At 46.1% G+C, this 25,441-nt stretch overlaps 2 protein-coding genes, 1 long non-coding RNA gene and 1 pseudogene across 5 annotated transcripts in view; 1 reads left to right on the forward strand and 3 right to left on the reverse strand.

Moving 5' to 3' along the window:
- Window positions 1-11,838, reverse strand: part of SLA2 (Src like adaptor 2) — a 29,242-nt gene extending 17,404 nt beyond the window's left edge. The window contains exons 1-5 of the mRNA XM_039227129.1: window positions 11,517-11,838; window positions 8,369-8,502; window positions 4,017-4,116; window positions 3,572-3,658; window positions 1,633-1,736 (exon numbers count right to left, since the gene is read on the reverse strand). Coding sequence (XP_039083060.1) covers window positions 1,633-1,736; window positions 3,572-3,658; window positions 4,017-4,116; window positions 8,369-8,459 — 382 coding nt within the window. The 5' untranslated portion in view covers window positions 8,460-8,502; window positions 11,517-11,838. The remainder of the gene's footprint in view (window positions 1-1,632; window positions 1,737-3,571; window positions 3,659-4,016; window positions 4,117-8,368; window positions 8,503-11,516) is intronic.
- On the reverse strand, window positions 2,753-3,094 carry LOC120228619 (annotated as a pseudogene).
- Window positions 11,839-11,968: 130 nt separating the features above from the next.
- LOC120228605 lies at window positions 11,969-16,230 on the forward strand. The gene is made up of 2 exons (XR_005527534.1): window positions 11,969-12,047; window positions 15,968-16,230. It is a non-coding gene; the product is annotated as an uncharacterized LOC120228605 (long non-coding RNA).
- Window positions 15,095-25,441, reverse strand: part of NDRG3 (NDRG family member 3) — a 67,323-nt gene continuing 56,976 nt past the window's right edge. The window contains exons 14-18 of one of the 3 annotated variants that reach the window (XM_039227138.1): window positions 21,275-21,322; window positions 19,326-19,361; window positions 19,187-19,238; window positions 15,917-16,833; window positions 15,095-15,798 (exon numbers count right to left, since the gene is read on the reverse strand). In XM_039227138.1, the coding sequence (XP_039083069.1) occupies window positions 16,652-16,833; window positions 19,187-19,238; window positions 19,326-19,361; window positions 21,275-21,322 (318 nt within the window). In that variant the 3' untranslated portion in view covers window positions 15,095-15,798; window positions 15,917-16,651. Of the gene's footprint in view, window positions 15,799-15,916; window positions 16,834-19,186; window positions 19,239-19,325; window positions 19,362-21,274; window positions 21,323-22,469; window positions 22,593-25,441 lie in introns of those variants that run through there. The other 2 variants (XM_039227139.1, XM_039227140.1) reach the window with 2 other exon arrangements.

A 25,441-nucleotide genomic window follows, 5' to 3' on the forward strand; every position in this document is an offset into this window, starting at 1 on the left:
TGGATCCTTATCTGCTTTCTCCTTTACTTCCCAGCCAGTTCTGCCTGTATATGTGCCTTCTTAGGAAAGGGGCAAAACACACTGGTCACTATGCGGTTGTGGCTAAACCTGGTCAGAGAGGGATGGGGTTGGGGCAGCGGAACATGGAGCACTTCCTGTGGCTTTTCAAGCTCACTGGGGCCTGGTTTGCAGCACCCTTGCCCCAGTTAGCCCCACTGCTGTGGTTTCCTGTTTGCAGCTGCTGCGCTCAGGCCAGTCCCCAGTCCCCAGCCCCCAGCCCCAGCCAGCCTTTGGGTGTGAGGGTAGGTTGCTGATGCTGCCTGGAAAGTAGCAGGAGGGGCTGGGGAGAGGTCAACGCAACGAGCTTCTGAAGGAAGGGGAAGAGAGGCAGAGATGTGCTGAAACCGGCCTCAGGAGGGAGACTGGGAGCAAAGGACCCTGACAACCCATCACGGTTGGTCCAAATTAGGGCAAGCACAGGAGGCCTGTCCTCACTCCTGAGTATCTCCTCCCCAGGCTACCACTGTGCTTGCAGTTTTGACATTATTGTGATCCATGGACCTTTCTTGGGAGTCTGAAGTGAGATGGACCTCAGCTGAGTTTGAATCCAGCTTCACACTTGGCCGTGTCTCTCCAGGCAGACCATTTCTCCTCTCTAAGCCTCATTTTCCTCATCTATAAAATGGGGACATTGGAAGCACAATCCCCCACAGGGTAGTTTGTTAGGCACAAAAGGGCCTAACATAAACATCAGCGGGGCCATTCTTTCAACATCCCTCTCCACCCCCACTGTAAGGGTCTCAGGACAGCAGCTCAGAAGGAGGCAGGGGCGTCAGAGACAGACTGTATCAACTCTGTGTCTTGTTTGCAAAGGCCCTGCACTTGAAATGGGAGAAGTCCCATATGAATGTGCAATGTGACATGTCCCTACCCCTCTTTGGGCCTCTGTTTCCTTGTTTTCCCCATTTGTACAGCAGAAAAAAGAAGATCAAGAGCTGACTTAAAAAAATTAATGTTTATTTATTTTTGAAAGAGAGAGAGAGAGAGACAGAGGATAAGCACGGGCAGATAAGGGGCAGAGAGAGAGGGAGATACAGAACTTGAAACACGGTCCAGGCTCTGTACTATCAGCACAGAACCTGACGTGGGGCTCGAACTCACAAGCTGTGAGATCATGACCTGACCTGAAGTCGGACACTTAACTGACCGAGCCACCCATGCTCCACAAGAGCTGACTTCCCATGAGTTTTCTAGTTCTGACTGGTTGGTGACCCAAAGTACAGAGACCTTGTGAACTTGACAACTTTTTGCCAATAAGAGTTCAGGATTGTGTTGTGTTTTGGGGAGGAAGGAGTCATTGCTGGTCAAGGCAGGGAAATCCTGTGACTATACTCTATTACAAGACCTAGTTGCCAAAGTGTAGGCTGAGCCTGGGTCCCCACTGTGGACCATTCACACCCACTTTTAGAAACGGGCTCTTGTGGCAGCAACATGGTGGTCAGTCAGCCAGACGGCCCAATTCCAAGGCTAGGTACTACAGCCCTTCACATCTGGCCTTCTACTTCTATCCCCAAGTCACCTCACACATGACTCTCAGCATTCAAAGGACAAGCTAGGGCTGAGCTTACCCACCTCTCCTGGTTTGGCTCTCTCGGATGAGGAAGGCCCCTCCCGAGTTTCCAGGCAGCAACAGCAGCTCCTCAGCTTTCTCACGGCTCAGGCCCTCATACAGCCAACTGAGAGAGGGACAGAGAGGTCACCCTGGGGAGTGGGGATGGGCCAAGACTCTACTCCACCCCTCCTTCATCTCTGGACCTCAGAGTTCCAATTGTACATGGTCTCCAAGGGCTCCCAGCTTTGTCTTGGTCCTGGCTCCAGAGGCCTCAGAGGACACCCTCATGGGGCCAGCCCCAGATTTTTCTGCCTGGAGACTTCGTTTCCAAGCGGCTGAGGGTAGGGGCAGGTGGGGCAATCACAGACTGTCTCCTGTCACCACCCAGCTTCTCCAATACCCCTATGCTAGGCACTTACCTTTCCAAGCCTTTACCTTTCCAATAATTGCTTGTTTTATTCTGTTTTTAATTTTCGTAAGTATTTTATTTGAACATTTTAAAGTTTAACTTTGCAGTCAAAAGGCATGTGAGTGAACATGTATTCATTATCACTGAAACCTAACTCTCACTGGAGCTTATTTGTGGGTAGAAATGTTGGAACTAGAATGTTCAAGGCATTCTAAAATCTTGGAAAAAATCATGCAGACTATCGATCATCATATGTGCCTCCCAAAGCACAGATCTTCATAACCTACTCCTCAGTGCCTCCTTCATTGCTTGATTGTTGATTACTCTGGTCTTCTGTTTTCCCTTCTCCTTTCACTTAATCCTTCACCTATATGTTCATGAAGGCCTTAACCACAATGGAAAGTTCAGGTGGTTTTACAGGAATTTTTTTGGCTTACTAGTCCATCAGCCTTCTAAGGTGCCCGGAGTCATGCCCTATGGTCCTCAGGAAAACCTACAGAAGCCAACTCAATGGAAATGGCTGCTTCCCTGTCATCGTGTGAAATTCCACAGTCAAAGCCAGAGTCAGAGATGGGTCAATTCCAAGTAAATAAATCAGAGAAGCTGTGACTCGCTTGGTGTCAGCAAGAAACTTAGCCTAGTTTTATAGTAAATAAAACAAGCCATTCATATGACTCATAAACATTGGGGAAGTAGATGGAAAGGCACGGGAAGGGGACTCTGGGAGGTGGTCAGTGTTTCCTTGGCTGAAACTTCAGTACCACATTGGGGATGCAAAATCTCTGGCCAGCAGGGCCAGGCTATCAGGAAAAACGTGGGCAAAACGGGCTTCACCCAGGTGCTGACAACCTCTGTGTGAGCTTATTCTACAAGATGTCCACATGTCTCAGGATCCCTGCGCCACTTTCATCAGAGCCAGATATCCCATGAACCTCAGAAAAGGAAGGCCATCCAGTGCCAGAGCTGTATTTTCTCTCAGAAGAGTGGCTGCCCCACACAGTGTACTCGCATGACTCCATGTTATGCAGGTAGATCCCACTGAAAGGCAGTTCACTTTCTTTCTCATGACACATTTCTCCAGCATTTGCTCTGGAGTCGATGTCTTTTGTCACTGACTCTCAGTGAGCAATGGCTCAGGCTTTGTAAGAGACCCTGCATCCCTGTGTCCTGCCCTCCCTCAAGGCACCTCTTGGAAGGACAGGTTTGTCAAGATGTGGGGCACCACCTTTCCATTTTCTTGCCTCAGGACATTTAGGACACATATGCGAGGCTACTCCCTTTCAGCAGGAGTTCACTGAACTCCTGCCCTCCCCACCCCCCATAGCCCAGAAGACATCTCTATGGGGCCTTCCTGAGCCCCTCCTCTGGGTTCCCAAGTCTCACAAAGTGACCTGAGAGGGCTAGCTGTTCACTCTTCTTGAGGGCAGGGCCCAGGCCTGATTCTCCTCTCTCCCCGTTTTGCTCAGCAGAGGTCTGGCCATAAAGGACTACGCTTGTGGGAAGAGAAAGCAGGAAGTCCCCTTAAGTCAGGGTCTGGGGTGTGAACTCACCCATGGGAGATTTTGGCCACGTGGATGCTGGGGATGCTGTGTTCTGTGCCTGAAACTTCTGACACCACAGTCCACCAGTCTCCATCTCTGGAGAGAGAAAGGAGAGGGGACCTGCTCATTTAGGATTCATGAAGACCCACCAGGCTGGCTCCTGTGCCTGATCACTATCCCACCTGTGTTTCCCAGGTTTCCTTGTACCACCCAGTGCTGGTACCTCCTGGGCATTAGATGGCAGGATTCAGGGACCCTGCAAGGTCCTGCCCACCTACTGTTTCTCCCTGCAGGTGTGTCAAGCTTCCTGAAATCATTAGGGCTACATGTGAGCTCAGCACCAAAGGCCATGCTCTTTTCTCCTGGAGGGAAGGGCCCCGTCTCCCGTTAGTGCATCTTCAGGTGTCAGGGGGAGAAAGCAGAGCACCCCATCCTTCCCCACAGAAGGACTTACTCAGAGATGATGGTCAACGGCTCCCCGAGTCTCAGCGACAGCTCTGTGTGCTCACCTACCGGGTAACTGCTCAGGGCCACGGCTGTGGCCCTGCTTCTCTCTGGATGGAGGGACAGAGATGGTCACCCTTTTGGCTAGTCCTCCCTCCACATGTGAAGTGTAGTGGAGTCTGGGCTTCCACAATCAACTCCTCCGTGGGCACCCTGGGGAGCATGCCTACTGGGATCCCAAGAGGGCCACCCTGGAATCTGAAGCTTTTTCAGTGAGCCTCTGCAGAGCCCTAGGGGTGCCCAGACATCTTTTGGGGTCACCTCAGGGAACGGGTTGATGTGGCAAGAGGAGTGGAGCCCTGGCTACAGTGCCCTTTCATATGGGGATTTATCGTCAAGAAGATTTTGATAAAAGGATTCCCTTGCTCAGCAAACTTAAAAACTATAGCTGTAATCAGGTTATCAGCACAGATCTCTGAGCTCAGTTTCTATAAGTTCTAATGACATGGGCACCGGATGGACTAACTTTGAGGGCTGAGGTCCAGGGTGAGCATGGGAGGAGGAGGGCTCCTGGAGGAGCCAATGAAAGCACAAATGTGGACAGGCTTAGTAACTCTAGAAAGCCATGCATGTGGGTAGTGTGGCTCTCCCATGGCCTTTGTCCAGAATGACCGGTGTAGGTCTGTGCTGCCCCAAGAAAACTTGGGTTCCCTGGGGCCCACTATACCAGGCCTTGCCCAGAGCAGACACTCAGCAGGTATATGTGGCCTAGTCACCCATCCTGGCCACATGCCTGCCATCCCTTACTGAGTGGCCGCTGAGTGTCAGGGCCTGAAGGGGTGCCGCACACATCACCTCAGCCCTCACAGCCCCGGAGGTAGTCCTCTTTGGTGAGCCCCATTGCTCAGCAAGGCAACTGAGGTGAGGCAGGGTACTGTGCCAGGAGTAGCTTCTATGGAATTCCCTGTCCTTCTCCCAGGGAGCACTGTTGGGGTGGGTGACCTTTGTAGCTACTCATGGGCCAAGTTGGGGGGACTTGGCTGGACAGCAGTAGCACATCACCAAAAAGGCCCAGACTCCCTGGGATGCTGACATTCAGAGAGGAAGTCATAGAGACAGAGGATACTAAGCCTCCCCTTACCCCTGCCCCATCATACCAGGACTGGTCCCAAAGACATGGTGGTCATGAGGCCCAAGTTCAAGGCTGGATGGGAGGTGGCAAGCAGCTCATCCCTCATCCACCTCAGGGATCAGCCTGCCCAGTCTAACTAGACCTCCTGATACCTGTCTGGGCCTTCTCATCCTGAAAAACCTGCCCTCCACAGGCTGCCGAGAGCCACTTCACCCACATCCCAGTGTCCCTCCCTCTCCTTCCTCCTTATCCCAGTTCATCAGGGGTCTCTGAAACAAAGGAAAAAGAGAGACAGACTTGTTAGCACATCAATGCATCAAGCTATGAAAGCAATCAAGGTCAGCAAGAAAAGTTTATCTGTCTCATAGATACTCCTGGAGGATCCAAGGCCTCAGGGGGCTCTGTAATGCCCTCTAGACAGGTGCCCCAGGAGATGGGGGAGGGAGAGCACTGGACAGACAAGGACCCAGGGGATGGGTGGGGCAGACCCAGAGCTGGACACTGTGTGATATAAGGGCCTATGCTCCAGGTGGACCTGGGAAGAATGAGACTGCAGTCCTGGAAGGGACCTGGTTCCTACATGTCCTCCCAGACACATGTGCAGATCCACATGGTGACCCCAGAATGGAGCTCCACAGGGCTGTCAATAGCACAGGGTCTGGCCAACACATGGTGCAGGAAGGTGCCTGATGCCCGGATAAACAATGCAAGCAAGTCTTGTGGAGGGCATACTTCAACAAGGGTGAAACCAGGTGGCCTGGAAGGACCCCTTCCCCTCCTGGAAGCTGTTGCATTGCACATCTACTTGCTACTGAGCTGCATATGCTGTCCCACTCATTGACCATCCACCTGGCCAACTCGCCTTCATCCTTTGCTCTCTGGATAAAATGTCCCTTCTTGGTGAAGCCTTCGTGATGAGTCTCTCAGCATACACTTTCAATAAAAGTCCCTTAAAACACACTGTCACCAAAATCTGACAACTGCAACTGATTATTGGTTTAGCTCCTGTCTCTGGGGCTTGACTGTCTCTGAAGGCAGAGACTGTGCCTATCTTGTCCATTCTATGTCCCCTGGTCCTGGCACAAGGCCTGGCGTGTGGTAGAGACTCGGTAGATTCTGAATGGATGCAAGGCTGATGGACTAATGAGTCATGGAAGGGACTGCCCCAAATCTGTCCTGCTGGGACCAGGGGTTGATCTACCAAGAGAGGGAGGCCCCATCCTTCCCCCTGGAGACCCTGTCAGAGAGAGGAACACAGTTCCCCTTGGGTCTCGCTGGCAGGGAGAGCACCCAGAGCACCTGCCGGAGGTCAGCCCCCTCAGCAGCCTGGCCGTGACTCAGAGAAGCATTGGGGCCAACCTGTGACTAGATTCAGAGGAAATGAGGGGGAGGTCTGTGTGGTTTCCAGGTCTCTTCCTGCAGGGCCCGGTGGGCCCCAGGCTCTCTGTGCAGACCGAGTGGCTAAAAAGAGGCAGCTGCCTCCCCAACAGAACTACAGAGCCCAAGGCATTAATGCCTGTGGGAGGCTGGCATTAGGAAGATGAGGATATTAGGGGCAGGGCCGAGGAGGGGGAAGAGGCCTCAGCCACTGCGGGGGAGTTTTCAGATTGGGGATAGCTTCTGCCCAAACATAGACATCCAGACTTTTGGCTCCATAGTCTCCTATTCTGTTTAAGTGTGTGTCCATGTCCTTCCTCCTAAAAGTGCTGCTTGGTTTAGAGTAATTTGTTATCTGTGATGGTTGATTTTATGTGTCAATGTGGCTAGCCCGCAGTACCCTGATGTTTGGTCAAACAAGGTCTAGAAGTCTAGATGTTGCTGTGAAGATAACATTTTTTGTTTGTTTAGAGAGAGCAAAAGAGTGTTTGCGAGTTGGGGAGAGAGGCAGAGTGAGAGAGAATCTTAAGCAGGCTCCATGCTCAGCACAGAGCCCTGAGCCCAATGTAGAGCTCAATCCCATGACCCTGGGATCATGACCTGAGCCAAAATCAAGAGCCAGACACTTAACCAACTGATCCACCCAGGCACCCCGAGATAATAATTTAAATTGGTGGGCTTTGAATAAAGTAGATCACTCTCCATAATGTGGGTGGTCCTCATCCAGGCAGTTGAAGATTTCAAAACAAAAAAACTGAGGTTCTTAAAGCAAGAGGGGATTCTGCCTCCAAACTCAACTGCAATTCTGCAGTATTAACTCTTCCCTGGGCCTCTGGCCTGCAGCTTACCTGGCAGAATTCAGACTTGCTAGCCCCCACAATTGCATGAACCAATTTCTTAAAATAAATTCTGTGTCTACACACATCCACCCACATACACATACTCTATTGGTTCCATTTCTCAGGAGAACCCCAACGAACACATCATCAAAACCCCAAGTCAGGATGTGATTCGAGAAACAATTTGTGGGTTGTTTGGGGAGAACAAGAAACAAACTGGGGATATAGTTTTGATATCAAAATATTAGAATTTCTAGGATATTTTGATGGTCTAATTGTCCTAAAAACTGGCATTTTTAGTCAGGACTATCTTAAAATCACAGTTGTAGGTTGAGCAGATGCATTGTGTGTCCCAGTTTCTTCCAACTACTATGTCTTTAATTTTGTTTCAAATGTTGCACAGGATAAGAGACACTTTGGAGCAAGGACGTCCAGTAGAACTTTCTGTGGTGATGGAAAAGTTCTAAACGGTGCTGTCCAATAGGTAGACGCTAGCTACATAGGGCAACTGAGCACGTGAAATGCGACTGATGGGACTGAGGAGCTACATATTAATTTCATTTTAATTAATTTTACTTTGAATTTAACTAGCTGCATATGGCTAGTGGCTATTATACCAGATAGTACAGCTTTGGAGAGCTACAGAAGCGGAGCTGGTCTTAGCTTTGGTCTTAGACTTACCAGCTCAACTTCCTAATAAACTGGCTGAGGAGAAGGGAAGCCTCGGGAGACACCTGGAGAACTAATAGGCCCTCCCGGTTAGCACCTGTTACTCACATTTTCTAGTTTATCTGGTTGTTTAATGTTCTGACTGCTGAAATGTAAGCTTCCCCAGGGCAGGGACACTGCCTATATGGTTCACAAAGAAGGGCCTGGTATACAGCAGGCACTCACTGACACCTGAAGCCATGTTGGAGTGGCTGGTCAGGAAAGCCCACAGAGGCAGTGATGTCTGGGGCTGTGCCACCTTACTGTGTGTGGGAAGGGCCCAGTTGCCCTGGGCCCACAGCCTACCTGCTTGCGTGGGCAAAGGGACCAGGCCTTGGACAGAGCGGCTCGAGCTTGGACTTGGTGGGGCTTTCCCTCTGCTGGGCTGACCTCCCATCGTTCCTCAGCAGACCACTCAGAAGCACATGGCTGAGAGAAATCTGAAAGAGATACTGTGGTGGACACAGAGGCCCTGGATACCCAGACACCCTCTGCCTCCCCAGTTCAGCCCTGCTGAAAAGAGGGAATGACCCCCCTCCCAGCCGGACCAAGCTCTAGCCCCTCCACCAAACTCAGGAGGCTCTCTGCACCTAGACTGCTTTCTCCAGCAGGCCTACCTTTTCTACACTGCAGTTATACTCTACTCTTTCTTTCTGGTCCTTTGCCTGTGTGGCCCGCTGGCTGGAATGCCCTTCTCCACCTTGGTGCCTGTCTGGATCCCACCCTTCCCTGGGAAGGTTTCTCTGAATCCTCCAGCCCTCAGAGATTACTCCTATGACAGGCCTACTCCGAACTATTTCCTGACGTGGGTTAGAGGCGGGCAAGAGGGGGATCCAAGGAGGCTTGGGAGCTCGTGTCACAACAAGCTAAGGTGACACTGAGCACACTCTTATTGGTGCTTAGTGCTACCGTTTTGCACAGGGCAAAGTAAGATGACTAGGAGACTGCACGCCACAGCAATGACTTATAAGGCTTTGGAGTGATTGGCTGTCAGGCCACTTCCCTGCTTTTTGCCTCCATCTGAAAAATGGGGATAACAATACCCAACATACGGGTCCAAGAGATAAGGCATGAGAAAAGCCTGGCCAGGGCCCACTTTTCCCTTATCTTGTCCTGAATGTCACTTTACCAGAGGCCACTCCTGGGAGCCTTCCTTTTCTCTCTCTCTCGACTCTCTTTTGTGATCCTCCAATCCTCCTCAAGTTTTTTTTTTTTTTTTTTAAGATTATATTTTTAAGTAATCTCTACACACAACGTGGGGATCAAACTTACAATCCCGAGATCAAGAGTCGCATGCTCGACTGACTGAGGCAGCCAGGTGCCCCCTTCCCAAGTTTTAATTATTCATTTATTAGAGTGTTTACTTGTTTAATTTGCCATTATTCTATAGCTCAATGAGTACAAAGACCTCATTTTGCCTATTTCCTCAACATTTCATGAGACACCTGGCCCATAAAAGGCACTCCACACACATTAGCTAAATGGACCAAAGTGATTATTAGCTCTTTGGACAAGTGTCTTATTCTTAGAATATTTTTTTAATATTTATTTTTGAGAGAGAGAGACAGAGCACAAGCAGAGGAGGGGAACAGACAGAGGGAGACACAGAATCCTAAGCGTGCTCGAGGCTCTGGGCTTTTAGCACAGAGCCCAATGCAGTTCAAACTCATGAACTGCGAGATTACGACTTGAGCCAAAGTTGGACACTTAACCAATTGAGTCACCCAGGCACCCCTAGAATAATTTTAATTCCCAGGTTTCTAGGGTAATGCTAATTTTTTTCACTTTATTAAAGTACTTCAGGGGGTAGTTTCATTCTTTCAGATAATTCCATCCTTCTCAGTAGAGACAAGGAATAATTATACCAGTTTGGTTCTCTGGAGGAGGTCACAGAATGGCACAATGACATAGCAGGCTCTGGCCTTGCCTTTGAACCCTTCACCATGCCTAGGTAAGTACGGGTTTCTGTCATCATCATGGAGAGTTCAGTACTCATGAGGATGGAGCTCCTTAATAGAAAATGGGCCCATCTACAGGAAATGGCACCTGGCACCCACTTCCTGCTCAGACTTTGGGATCCTGAAGCTGTGGCAGCCTGAAATGGACTCTAAGGCCCTCACTGCTAGGGCTCTTCTTCATGTTAGGTGTTCAACATTCTTGTTGCTCTCCAGCCTTTCCTTTCCCCTTGGGTATCACATACAAACTCTATCCTTAACTGTGTAGACATGAGTCCAGAAAAACCTCAGGGAGAGATCTTTTCTGGGTAGCATGAGTGATTAATTCAGACTAACCAGCTTCCATTTGTGTGACCTTGGGCAAAGCATGTAACCCCTGTGTCATCTTTGAATCAGGGATAGTACCAACTCCACTGGGTTGTGGGGAGAAGTTGGGGAGCCTCGCATAGAGTGAGTGCTCAGTAAAAGTTAGTTTCCTTTTCCTTCCTTCATAAAGACAAAGTCACCACAATCACCAGCTGCACTAAACCCAGAGACTTCTTTCTGTAGCAGGTAGAGCTGGGGGATGGAACCCAAGAGAGGTTAGGAGAGCCACAGTCAGGTTGGAAGCCCCCCAGACCTCTGCCAGCTCCCTTCACCTGGCCTACTCAGGGCCAGGCCGCTTCCTGGGGGCAAATGAAGATCACGGGGTGTGCAAGCCTAGGAGGAGGAGATGTTGGCCAAAACTTTATATAATTAGAAGGAATCTAATTATTAACTGCACAAATATTTGAAAAATTAACTATGTGCTAGGCACTTTCTAGGGGGTCCGGGCCAGTGTGTGGAAGGAAAGAGTAAAGGCTGCTGAGATCAGCACACTGCCTACAGTTATTTTTTGATCTTCTCACTTGATCCTTTGAGAGGTCGGCAGCTTTGAAATCCATTCACGTACAGTGATCAGAGCTCAGAGACAGCAACCTCGTGCTCACTCTCACGTAGCTGGTTAGTGCAGAATGGGGTCTATAATCCACGTCTTTTTTGTTTTTGTGCCTCTGAAGATAATTTCTCAGCGGCAGAGGTAAGAGTGATGAATTTGATTAAGCTAAATAGAGACCTCTCTCTCAACTGAGAAATATCACCCTTTTGAGAGGAACTATGGACTTTATAGCCTTCAAAGATTATAACCCAGACTCCTCTTATTCACTGACGTTGGAAGGCTGTAGCCCAGAAGGGGGCCCAAAATTATACGGGAAATTGGTGACTGAGATGGGACCAGAACAGACATGAAGACAAGTTGGAAGGAATAATATTAAGTCTCTGGGGCCGGAGGAGACCCAAGGCAGAGAGGGGAGGCCTGGGTTCCTTTGGGGACCCTCAAAACCACCCCCTTACATCCTCAACAGAACCATTTCTTATTGTGGAACTCCTTCCCCCACTGTAAAGCTCACTCCCAGCCTCTGAGGGGACCATCCTTCCTCACAGTCCTGAGACCACTGGAAAACTAAAGCAAACATACTTACCGGTTTCCTGAGATCAAAGCTTGGGACCGGGACTCAGCTTAGATGCATGCGTTGGCTGGAGAGGTTACGGCTTTGGAGGACCCTTCTGGACATCTTCCAAAGTCCTTAGTCCTAGGGCACCCAGAATCTTCTCAGGCGGGGAGACTCTTCAGGGAGATGCTCTTGGTATCACTGTGAGTAGCTCTGCAACTGCGGTGGTCAGCAGTCTGCACACCTGGGGTGAGAAAGGAGACTCATGCTCCTTAGAGACCCCCAATTGGGCAGCCCTCCCAAACACAGCCAGGCCAGGGAAGAAGGCCCAGGGCTCTTTGAGCTCTGTCATAGGTTCCTTGGGGCTCCCAGCTCACATCTGCAGCCTCTGTGGTTCTCACAACCACCCATTTCCTCTGACGGCATCACAGACCATCAAGGAGCCACCTTCCCCAAGTTCCTGTTTCTAAAGGAGAAGCAGCTGCCTTGTCATGATCCTAGAGGGAGAGGTTTTTCCTCTGGCTTTGTGGCTTGGTCTTGCCTGAGGAACATGGAACTGAGGTAAATGAGCTTCCCATGCTTACCTGACCATTATAATCACCCGAGGTTCTCGCTGGTATCAGATTCCTGGGATCCTCCATCTTCTAAATCCAAGTCACCAGAGGAAAGCCAAGAATCTGAATTTTATACACTCCAAGAGATTCCTTTGACTGGCTTTGGGGGAAACACAGCCTTGGAGTGGTGTGTCCTAATCTTTAATGTGTGCAGGTATCCCTTGGGGATTTTGTTAAATACTTAACTTTTAAGAGGGAGGAAGGAAGAGAGGGAGGGCAAGGGAGAGGGAGAGAGGAGGTGAGAGGCAGGGAAAAGGGAGGGAGAGGGAAGGAGAGTGAGCGCGCACTTTTGGGGGAGGGGCAGATGGAGGAAGATGGAGGATCCAAAGTGATCCAAAGCAGGCTCTGGGGGCTCTGCACGACAGCTGACAGCAGAGAGCTGGATGCAGGGCTCTAACTCATGAGCTGTGAGATCACAACTTGAGGTGAAATCACAAGTTTAACTGACGGAGCCACCCAGGCTCCCCTTTGGGGATCTTATTAATAGCAAATTCTAGTTTGGTGGATCCGGAGTAGGACTTAAGATTCTGTACTCCTAACAACTCCCAGGCAATATCCCACATTGCTGGTCCGTGAACCACTTTGAGCAATAAGACCCAGACAGTGGTTCTTCAAGTGTGGTCCCAGGCAAGCAGCCTCAGAATCATCTGGGAGTTTGTGAGGCAAATTCTTGGGCCCCATCTCAAATCTGCTAAACCAGACACTCCATAGGTGGCACCAGCAAATTGCTTCCCACAAGCCCTCCAGGTGTTCTGATACACAGCCCAAGCTTGAGAATCACTAAGCTAGGATAAAGAATTTAAAAAATCTTTTTAATGTTAGTTTATTTTTGAGAGAGAGCATGTGTGAGCAGGGGAGGGGCAGAGAGGGAGACAGAGGATCCAAAGCAGACCCTGCACTGAAACAGACAGCCCGATGCAGTTTGAACTCAAGAACCATGAGATCATGGCCTGAGCTGAAGTCAGACATTTAACTGACTGAGCCATCCATGTGTGCCAGGATAAGGAATTTGATAGAACTGTCTTTGTTACCTCAGTCATTAAAATTTAAAACCCTCATTTCATTAAAGTCTAAATAACCACACCTACTGCTGCTTTTCCATTAGGGGGCTTAGTATTCCTGGAGACAGATGCTTTTTAACACAAAATGGCACTGAAATAGCTACTGACTCCAGCTCAGACTATCAAGCCTTTTCTGGGGCCCTGACAGCCTAAGAACACATTCCAGCTCTGGTTCTTTCTCCCGGGGAAGGTTGGTTTGAGATTTAACTCCATGGGCACCTGGTGTGAAGAGCTGGAAGGAGCCAGAGTGGAAGCACATCCTGTGTAAGCTTATTCTAATCAGGATATTAGAATGGGTGATGGCTACTCAAGGAATGTGGCCCGTGGCAAGGAGGGAACTGAGCACAGGCCCACCCTCCTGTTCTTGTCTGATGTCCACCTTCTTATTTGACAGGAAGACTTTCAGACTAGCCTCAAGTAAGATCCAAGGAGATACGTGAGAGTTAGTTTAAGAGCCCAGATCTGCTGTTTATTAGTTTTGTGACCACTTGTAGTTACCTCTGGGCCTGTTTCTCATCCATAAAATGGGACTAGCATGTACCTCACTGGACCAACATTATGGAACATATAGAAGGTGCAAAGGCCCCCAGCCTATGTTAGATGCTCAATAAAAGGCTGAACATGAGGGGCACCTGGGCGGCTCAGTCAGGCAAGTGTCTAACTTTGGCTCAGGTCATGATCTCAGTTGGTGAGTTCAAGCCCCACATTGGGCTCTCTGCTGTCAGCATGGAGCCCACTTCGGATCCTCTATCCCCCTCTCTCTGCCCCTTCTCCACTCATGCTCTTTCTCAAAAACAAACATTATAAAGTATACATAATGCCAGAAAGTGATATAATAAATTCTTAATTTCAAAAAATGCTGACTATGCATATGCATTGATTTTGGAAGAACTGGGACATTTTTCAGGCTCAGTGACCTCAGACAAATCATTTAACTCTCCTCACCTGTTCATTGTCTACGAAAGACTTGACCACTTTGCATGGGTGCCCTAAGAACTGGGTAAGATGATCTACGTGGAGGAGCTTTATACAATCATCCTGGATAATCTGCCTGGCCATTTGCTTGACTCCCATAAAGCAGGCACCTACCTGTTTCTGGACTGAACAGGGAGAAAGGAAATGAAAACAGTAAGAGAAAAGTATGGTATGGACCAGTCAGATGTAGTCAGTTGTGGCCTGACTTCAGTCACAAGGCTAAGGTGGGAAAGCAGGCAACCATCCATGTCAGGTGTGGCCAAGAAGGGTGGAGTGATGTGGGTTTTAAGAACAACTGTAAGACCACCTCCAGCTCAAAAATTGTTGTCCTGTATTGTCAGGAACTCAGCTTGGTGCCATGTATCTCTGTCCACGTGCATTTGCTTCATCTCTTTTCCCAGAACGAGCAGGGTCTGTGCCATTTTACAAGTACCTCCCACAGACACAGCAACCTCGATGTACTTACGATATGACAGCAGCTGCCCCTGGATCATTTGAAACTGACCCAAGATGGTGGCCTCCTAATGTTAATGGTCAATACAAAGATAGCCATTTCTGGAGAAATGCAGTCTGGCCTGTTTGAGGAACCCAGGCAAGTGTTGCAGACTACTACTAAGTCAGGGTGGGACTCAGCTACCCCAAAGGATGGCAGAGCTGAAATGTGAAATGCCTTTCCAAGATCTTAGCTTTACCTCCTTCATCATAAACCACATGATCGGGCCTCACATGATTTTTGGTTTGAAGGGAATAGCGGTGTGTCACATGGGCCTGGAGTTCACTCCTAGATGGGCTTACTGGTATGACCGTGGCCAAATTATTTATCCGAAGTCTTCACTTCTTCTTGGGTGAGATAATGATCAAGTATGTGAAAATGCCCCGCACGAAGCCCATAAACATAACCTTGGTTCCACCCTGAACCCCAGTGAGTGGCTTGAGAGAAATAACACCAGCAATCAGGTAACAATGAGACATATACAGCTTTATTTAATAATCTGTAAAAAGTTGTACTCTTGGCAGAGTGACGCATTCCCTATCTCAGCAGAAAGCGAACACTATGTCTAAAAAGCCCCTTCCTAAGACTTGGAACTGTCTAACCCTGAGCTTACACCTGACGCCATCAAGAGCTGGGGCCTTGTTGTGTGGCGGCTGGTTTTATCCTCTTCCCAGTGATACCCTGGCTGGCTGTGGCCCCTCACACAGGAGTCCACTAAACACAACAGTGCCTGCACAGTCTGCCCTTACAGACCAGCCCCTTCCCTCTCTTTTAAAAGAACTATCTGTCAAAAATCTTTCTGAGAAATGAGTTCTGTACCAATTTCACTTAGCTTCCACTAAGTCAGCTGAAGGCAAGGCTATGCCTATTATATATGATATTCCGTTGATGTCTTTGCCTTTTCCCCCAGCTGTTTCCTCACCATCTATGTAATTTTCAAGCCATACCTCTCCTTTTTCTGAGGATTGAGGGATGGAGAAACACTCTTCATCAGACTAAGGAGGCACTTCTTGTGGATATCTGGTAAGTGGTATCAGACACTGCAGCAACAGCAGTTTTGCTCTGGCAGAGCAAAGGCCTGATATTTTGCTTTCCACCTTCCTGTGCTAAGAGAGTCCAGTAATTAAGCCACGCTCACTTCTTAGGAAAACTCCATGTTGCATTAGAACCTCATCATTCCTGGGCGGAGCGGAGGCCTGATATTTTGCTTTCCACCTTCCTGTGCTAAGAGAGTCCAGTAATTAAGCCACGCTCACTTCTTAGGAAAACTCCATGTTGCATTAGAACCTCATCATTCCTGGGCTTCTAAAAGAATATCTCCCTCCCTTTTATTTACAGAATAACATATGTGAATGCATTTGGACAGAACAAGATAGCTGGCCACCTTGCCTGACTCTCTTATGAAACAGGTTCCCTTCTATTGGTCACAATCAACAGTAATCATGATCTCCCATATTCCTCGGAGCTGCTGAAGTCACTCTGCAAATCTTGTTGACTAATTTGGAACCAAAAGAGAATGCAGTGATCTACCCAACCTAGAAACCTGTTCTGTAGATTTCCCTTAAAAACACCATTGAAAATGAAAAGAAAGAAAAAAAAAAGTCCCCTTTGTTTTTTTTGTTTGTTTTCTTTTTTTGCAGAAGCTCTACAAGAAAGCATATCTAAAATCACAGAACTATGCACACACAAACACAGACAAGCGTGCTCACACATACACCAGGATCAAAGAATCTTGTCAGATACGCAGTTGGGAAAGCACAGAAAAAATCTGGCAAGAGAAGATATGGAAGTTTGATCAGCTAAAGATGCTGGAATGTTACAGTAATGGCAAGGAAGTGGTTCTTGGTACATACAAAAAGGAGGGTGAGCAAGCAGAGAGAATGATAAATCCAGGATACCAGAGAGTGTCAGTGGCCATGCAGGAGTTAAAGATAAATGCCAGTTTGCTGGATGAAATGTTATATTATGGAGTGGTCGTCTGAAGGAGGATGGACTTGCATGGTCCAGGGGAGGATCATCTGCTTAACAGGACACCTCCATGGTGTGGTGTCTGTCCACAACATCAGGGGACTCAGAGGATTCTTGAGTTCCATCTGATTGATTGCTGGTGACAGATCGGCTGAAGGCACTTTCTCCAGAGCCGATGCTACTTGAAGTTGAGTGGGTTCGTGATCGGGCGAGCCGGGTCATGCTGGCAGATGGTACTGCAAGAAAGAACCAAGAGGACTAGAAGATGGAGCCCTGGCTAAGCTTAGCGAATCCAGAAATTTCACCAAAGGCTGTGCTTTATGTTTCGCTTTCCTAACCCATTTAAGGGGAGACCCAGGCTAAGATACAGCCATCTCCATTTTGCATTGTTTGCTTAGGTGAGCGGCTATACGAGAGGCTCATTTAATCCTCTGGATCTGATTGGAATCTCAGCTAAGTCTAGTCTATAGGAGAACAAGGGAAAACCTAAGTCCAGAGTACAGCCTCTTAGCTACGCCCACGCCTTTCATACAGTGATTAGAAAAGAGGCTTTGGGAACCCAGATAGGTAACCAAAACCTGCAGTGCATGCAAGACTAAACCAAAAGAAAGACGAACCACACAGGTATGAAGGTGTTTCACAAACACAGTGCAAGCCCGATACAACAAGACTACCATCCGTGTCCACAGGCTATCCTTGCTACCTGGGGAGGAGACCTCTAGGAAGGTGTGGGCTTAGGGGAGGGCAGGTGGGCTGGCGCTGACCAGCATGTACCTTGCTGCCTGCAAGGGAAGGACTCTGGGGGTGAGTGTTTCACTCAGATTACTGTTCTACCACTGCTTTGACCCTATGGTCCCTCCAGCTTGGCCAGGACACGGCCCTACCTGGCATAACTTCCCTGTCTATCTTCCTGAGGCACTGGCTACTCCCCTAGCTGTCATTTCAGTGCTGGGGTCAAAAGATGCCATCACCTGCTGACTTTTCCAGGCATAGGCTCTGACATTCCTATTTAGAATCAAGGCTGCCCTTCACTTTCTGTGTGTGAGGTTCATACAAGGATCAGTAGGTGGTGGTGGAAGAGGGGCCCTGCCTATCAAGTTTTGGCTACTGCTGTGACCCTGGATTTGGATGATAAAAGAAAGCTTAGCTATCACAACCCGCTCCTTTCTTCCTGGAGAACCAGGGCTGGACCTGCAGACTAACCCTCTTAGGGCACCACGAGCCACGTTCTATCGGGCTCTCACTGCACAGGAAAACCGCGGACATGCTGCAGGCAGCCAATACAGCCAGGAGAGCGTGGCTGGGAGGCAGGGGCGGGGCCAGCACAGAGGAAGGTACCTGACTCGGTGCTCAGGTGACTGAGCTGCACATACGGGACTGGAAGCAGGATGGACACAGGAAAAGGCCGGTTAGTGACCCAAGAGTGCCAAGTGGCAACCTTGGCTGCCTAGTAAACACTGACAGAATACTTTAAGTCAGGGACAAAGTTTTATTTTAAGGTCTCAGAGAAGATGTGAGGCTGATATTTTATTACCATCTGGGATGCTGCTCTCAACTAGCCAAGGGCAACTGTTTTCCTCTATACTATCAACAGTCATCTATTTTGGATCAGAAATGGGCTGGAAGATCAGATGTTTCCTAGAAAAGGGATGAAAACTGGCTAAGAAAGGGACTTCTCCTCCCATTGAGCCAGAGAGATGTGGGTGTGGGCTCGGTTGGTAGTGGCTCACAGACGGGGATGACACAGCCACTCTAGACAAGACATACACAGTCTGCCTGCCAGGCACAGGGCTGTACCCAGGGGTCAGCTGCTGCCCGGGCAGCTGTCCAATGGCTATTTTCCACACTTATACCAAAGACAGGAAAGAAATCACCCTACTGGGTAAAGAGCTCTGTACCTGGGTTGAAGAGTTTTTCTTCTTAAAAATTCCAAGAAAGGAGCAAGTGTGGAAAGTCTGTGACAAATGAAAAAGCTCGGGGTCTCACAATACAAGAGACCAGGACAGTGGCACACAATATGGACACATCCCTGGACTCACTCTAAATTACTCTGCAAGTTCATTTCCTGTGGTGGGGCGGATGTAACTGAGGAGATTACCCTTTTCTTCTAAAGTCTCCATTGTGTTTTTCTAGGCCAGACATCATTACAAGCTGAGTTCAAATGTAAATTTCAGATTCACAAGCTTAGGAAAGCCTAAGTCTCCGTGGTTGAAAAGATGGACTCGAGTCAGACTGTTAGGATCTGAATCATGGTTCTGCAGGTGAACTATTATCCTAGGAAATGTGTTTATTAGCCTCTTTGAGCCTCAGTTTCTTCTTCTATAAAATGGGACTAATAACAGAACTTACCTCTTAAGGTTATAAACACAGAATGCCTGGCACAAGGCAAGTGCTTAATAAGTGTTAGCTCACCTATATATATATATATATATATGCACAGAAGAATATTCCATCAACATTTTGTTTTTCACTTGACATTAGTCTGGCTAGCATAGAGGTTATGCCCTGAGAATTGTGGGCTCCCCAGATGTCAAAAACGACCCCATTATCATTAAATTTTTGCTAGAAAGAAAGTTTTGTACTACTCACTGTAGCCCATTCCCTGCAAAAAGTACTTGAAGGCCTCGGTGAGCTTTCCAGGCTAGGGGAACAAATAAGGAGGTATTACTCTTTGCACAGGCAGAGAAGTAGAATCAAATAGTGCTTTGTAAAAAAACAATCTCCATACCTGAACTACTTGGGGTAGTCCACCACAGTCTGCCATCTAAAAGAGGAAAAAAATACAAGTCAGCTGGTACTTAGACTTAGAGGACATGCTCTGAGAATCCATGAGTCTTTCCAAATAGGACAGGATTAACTTAATGTTTAACTAAGGGTACAATACACTCTTATACAAAGACATATCCTAGCAATAACCTTGGATATAAACCTGAAAAGATTATTTAACAGGTGTGGGGTGGGGCTCAAGAACTTGCATTTCCAATAAGCTCCCAGGAACAGATTCTGATAATCTGCAGAAAACATGCCTTGTTTCTAAGGCATGACGACCAGCCACAGGCCTACCCTCTTCCTTTAAGCTGTTATGCGTTCTGTACTCAGTATCCTCTATTCAGGGTGACTGGAACTTTTTAAAAAAAAGATACAAACCATTGTTTCTACTCACTAGCATGAAAATGTTTTTTGAGGTGGGGGTCTGTTATTTAGCAGATGGGAATGCTACAGAAGGCACAGGAATTTGAGGTTAACGAGACAGTCCCCTAAAATTCTAATAATAATATTAGGAACAAGCATTTACCTTGGTTTAAGTATAAAACACACCTAACTGGCACAGGCTATATTTTCATGAAATTTAAGAGTCAAAATCTGACATAAAACGGTTAACACATGTAGAGAGAAAATATTAAGAGCGACTATTTCCAAGCTTGATGCCTATCAAATAGTTGGGAGTGGTGGGCATTTTTGCTCAGAAATAACTACATCTACAGCTACTACAGAGTTCAGTTTTGTGCTTTCAGAATACCGATTCAAACCTGCAGTGAAAAACTATATGAAACCATATGCTTTAAAATACAAGAAAAAAAAAAACCTTCTTATTTTGGACCAGTTCATCAACCACCTGGACCTCAGAACATTCTGTGTTCTATTGCCTCAGAGCATTAACCTCATGTTCTATTTCCAAGAACTATGGCCTGCTTCTGGTGAAAGGACTTCCCTTTCAAGCCACTTCAGAGAGAAAGGGAAGAAAGTAGAGGTCTTTCAGGCTGAAAATTAGTAGTAAGCAACATAACATCAGCACTTCAATACAGTAATCCATATTAAATCAGTGTGTCAGGCTGAACAGTTTACTACAGGCTGTAGAAAAAGCAAGGTTGACACTCTTGCCTGGGGTACAATGAAAAGGGGAGAAACTTGACACTGACTTTAGAAATTCAATACAAGAGTTGCTCTCTATCTGCTCTAAGAAAATGCACCCACCCTCATCATTAGAATGTTACTGGAAGCTTCCTTACCCAATACAATGGGACTTAGCATGTAAATAATTTCCATCCATCATAATTCTCACAACATTAAATAATGCTTATAAGGTTTTTAATGACATGGGAAGATGCTCATGTCAAAAAGTTGAGGACACAGGGCTGTAAATATTCGATGACCTTAATGATGTAAAAAGTGTACAGGAATGTGGCACCTGGGTGTCTCAGTTAGTTAAGCATCTGACTCTTGGTTTTGGCTCAGGTCATGATCTCATGGTTTGTAAGTTTGAGCCCAGTATCAGGACCACACTGGCAGCACAGAGCCTCCTTGGGATTCATCTCTCTCTTGTCTTTGCCCCTCCCCTGCTCGCTCTGTCTCTGTCTCTCTCAAAATAAATAAATTTAAAAAATAAATCCATTGAAAGTGTATAGGAAAAGACACCAATATTTTTTCCCAGAGGAGAACTTTGGGTGGTAGGATTGTGGGTAATTTTTATTTATGTTTTATTCTTTATTTTTCTTTTTTCCAATTTTCTACAATAAGAATATATTCAGGAAAAAGAAATTTAAAAAAAAAGAGAATCAGAGAACCAGAGATAGAGAAATTTTCTTTATTTCTGGGCAACTATTCCAGAAATAGAGTAATTAACCATGTATAATTAACTTACAAACTGGTTGCCAATGAGGAAAGAAAACACCTTACCTTTAGCAAAGTTGTATTTATAGGATTCAAGCGAGAGTTGCATTCAACCTTAAAAAAAGAGAGAGAGAAAACAATTTTATGAACCGTTAGAAAAATAAGAAATAGCTTGACATGAGAATGATCTTCCAAGATCAAAAAGCTCAGTTTGGAGATGGCTGAATCAGCCAAAGAAATGTCCAAAATACAAAGTTTACAAAGTAAGAGATATATGATGCACTTTATATTCAATTATTTCTGAGTAGATCTAAAAAGTCTGTCTAATTTAATTTTCTGAATCTGTTGTATTTAAAGAACTATATGCTGAATCTAATTTCTCCTGCTGGCTACATAACTTGGGGGCTAGTTAACCTATTTTAAAATGTGAATTGGACCATGGCCCTCACCAGCTGGGGTCCCGATGGCTACCCAGCACAAATGGCCCTAAGGGCTTTGCATCCCCACCCCCCCCAAAGCCCACCCCACAGCTTACCCCTTCCCTTTGTCTTGGGTTTGCCATTCCTCACACCCTCTTTCCTGAGTCACAAGGTCTTTTGCTGCCCCGGCTAAAGACTGACCACTCTGCCCTCTTCTCTCACAGCAGTAGTCATAATAAAGAATTACAACCTATGTATTTACATGTTTGGTATCTTACACTCTTATATCCATGAAAGCAGAAACTTCAAAGAAAACGTTTTAGGGAAATAACCTCTAGGTTCGGCAATGTTTTATGGCTAATTTGATCAACCAAATCTCTCTCTTCTTTTTTTTTTTTTACACATGGTTGCCAAGCACATACATAAAAACACTGCTAAGAGCCTGGAATCTAGTGGGGGTGAAAATACATAATACAAGGCTGAAGGACATCACTTCAAAATTTCACAACTGAGCTGCATGAGTTCAGAAGGATAAGTAGGATTTCAAGAGATACAGTGAGAAGGGGTAGGTGTTTGTTTGAAGGCTTCCAGGGTCCAGGGAAAAGCACAAGCAAAGAACCAGGAGATGTGAAGTGGATGTGCAGAGCAAGTGTGGGTTACAGAGGTAAGTGTGGTGTGAAGATGCACTGCGAGGCAAGTCTGGGAGGCAGACTGAAGCTGACCATGGAAGGCAAGAGGCCACAGGTGGTTTCTGAGGTACAAGCATTTGAGTTGTTTTAGGAAAGTAACCAGCAGTAGCCTGTATGACCGACGACAGAGGCAGCAAGTCAGTTAGGGAGTTATTAAAATTACCTAGGCAAGAATCAGTAATCCAGCTGAACTCTGGGGACTGCTGATGGGCAGGTATACAAAACTCTTCTATAATCAGGGGATGTTCTAAAAGCCAGGATCACCAAAGTTTTCCTCTATACAAATGACAATGCAGGCAGTAATAAGCAAATGTACCAGTTTAATATAGAATATGCATTAACTCTGAAGGGTAGATTTTACAAACTGGATCCCTAACTGCCAAGTATAGGTGAGAACATAGAAGATATGCAATAAATATTTTTTGGAAGAATGAGTTCCCACATCTGGATTAAATATAATAAATCATGGTTTCCTTAGTTCACCATGTTGTAATTTCTATTAACTCTGTAAGAAGTCTCCATTATCTGGTGAGCCAAGCACAATGGTTGGTGTTTTGACATGTCTACACCCTCCCCAGCTTCCCAAACACAGACTCCATCTTACTCATTTTTGTATTCTCCACAGCATCGAGCAAATAGGGAGAAGATCAAAACATGAGGCTGAATGAGTAACTAAACAAGAATACTTAGCAAAAGGTACCAAAACTTGGAGTTCCTTCCTGCTCTTCCATGCATGGAGAGCCTTCTAATCCCTACCAATTTTTGGGATAAAATGCTAGCTCTCACAAGGGAGCTATATTTGAATCTGTCTAGAAGAAAGACTGAATCTGTCTAAAAGAGCATCTACTTTGTGGTACAGACAGGGCTCCAGGTTCTTATCTATAAACATTTAAGGTGTGGAAATCAGAAAATAAGACCTTATCTGTATCTAACAATCTATATAGTCATGAAAAATAACTGGAAATGTTGCTTTAAGTCCATGCAAGTTTAAAAAAACAATTCAGTATTAGAAAATTCTGATTAAGGGTATTTTCTCTTTTTTTTCTTAAATAGTTTATTGTCAAGTTGGTTTCCATTTAAGGGTATTTTCTAAAGACAACATTGTTTTCTTATTTTAGGTTACATGTTTATGAAGAAAAAATTTTTAAGAAGTAATCTCTCTACACCCAGTGTGGGGCTCGAACTCACAACCTTGAGATCAAGAGTCACAGGCTCCACCAACTGAGCCAGCCAGGGCCCCTGAGGAGATTTATTTTTAATTTTTTAATGTTTATTCATTTTCGAGAGAGAGACAGAACACACGAGCAGGGGAGGGGCAGAAACAGAGAGGGAGACACAGAATCCACACAGGATCCAGGGTCTGAGCTATGGGCACAGAGCCTGACATAGGGCTTGAACCTGGGAACAAGGAGATCATGACAAGAGCCGAAGTCAGATGCCTAACCAACTGACCCACCCAGGTGCCCCTTGAGGAGATGTTTTTGATAGGTATTTTGGTAGCATGTATCCCCACCTTTTAGCTAGAAAACACTGACTTTTATCAAATGGCTTCATGATAAACTGAGATCATCACTATAACTTTATAACTTTTGGGGAATTTTCTTTTTGGATATGAGGGTCATTTACCTCTGTGTTCAAGCCATGCCATGTATTTTATACCAGATATAGAATGTTTAACAGGATAATTCAGGGAGGTATGACTATATCATCACATCTACCTCACCCCAGCCCCATAAACCTTCTCACCTATGATTTAGTTACTAGACTCCTTTCCAAAATGCCTTACTCCCTAATGTTTTTCTCTAAACAGGACAGAAGTGAAGGCTGTCAGAGAATACCCGGTAATCTCACACAGATACCTACTTAAGTTACGTACACTGTAGGAAAAACAAGTAAGTGCTAACAGACATAAAAAACTGTCAACTTCATTTGTAATAAAAAAAATACAAATTAAAACAGTGGGACACCATTTTTAACCTATCAAATTATTAATAAAATGTAAAAATTCAATGCTGGACAGGATGCTGTGAAACAGGCACTCTCATACATTGCTGATACCAATACACTGCTATATCCCTTCGGAAAGGAATTTGGCAAGTGTTACAAAATTTTTTGCAAAGGTTCATGATTTTTGGCATATTAATTCAACTTCTAAAAATCTATCCTGGGGAAATAATCAATATTTCATTATAGATGTTTAACAAGGACAATATTAATGGAGCAAAATCTGACATAATCAACTGGAGAATGAGGTTAAGTAAGCAAAATTACATTTACAAGACCAAATATTATACAGACGTACTGACTTTATAATATGGAAAAAGGGTATTAAAAATACTATCAGTAATCAGGTCCCCAAACCTTGTATTGTATGTTTAGTATCACCCAATGTATGTTAGAGAAAAAGATAATAGCTTACCTTTGGTTAACATGATTATGATTTTTCCTCCTGTCCTTCTATTTAAAAATTTTTTCATATTGTCTACAATGAGCATATATTATTTTTACCAATGTGCTATGTACTTGAAGAAGAGGCAGAGGAAAGCGTAAAGTCTCAGCAGCCTTCCAGCCTGCTGATACAGTTCCAGATGTATGGTGGCTGCAGAAGGCTGAGGTTGTCAGAAATCTGACAATAAGCAAATGGTGTTTAGCTATACTACTTGCCACGAAGTGAATGGCACCACATAAAGCGATCAAAGGTAATAATGATCCCATCTAATGAAATCTAGTAATTGATGAGTTCATTTTCCACACTGGATAACAAAGAGCAAACCCTGACACATGTAATCAGAAATGAAACAAACAACACACAAAAGAACTAGTATTTACCAACTGTTTCTAGTATGCCAGCAGTGTGCTGTACACATTTTACGGCATTTTTTGAAAAACGTTTATTTATTTGACAGATAACGGGCACGCGTGAGCATGGGGGCAGGCAGAGAGAGAGAGGGAAAAAGAGAATCCCAAGAAGACTCTGCACTGCTAGCTTAGAGTCCGACACAGGGCTTGATCCCACGAACCATTAGATCATGACCTGAGTCGAAATCAAGAGCTGGACACTTAACCAACTGTGCCACCCAGGCGCCCCCGTTTTATTGCATTTTAATTTCATTTATCTTCAGAAC

This window comes from Hyaena hyaena, unplaced genomic scaffold (genome assembly GCF_003009895.1).
Source record: "Hyaena hyaena isolate Hyena2069 unplaced genomic scaffold, ASM300989v1 scaffold_25, whole genome shotgun sequence".
Lineage (NCBI taxonomy): Eukaryota > Metazoa > Chordata > Mammalia > Carnivora > Hyaenidae > Hyaena > Hyaena hyaena.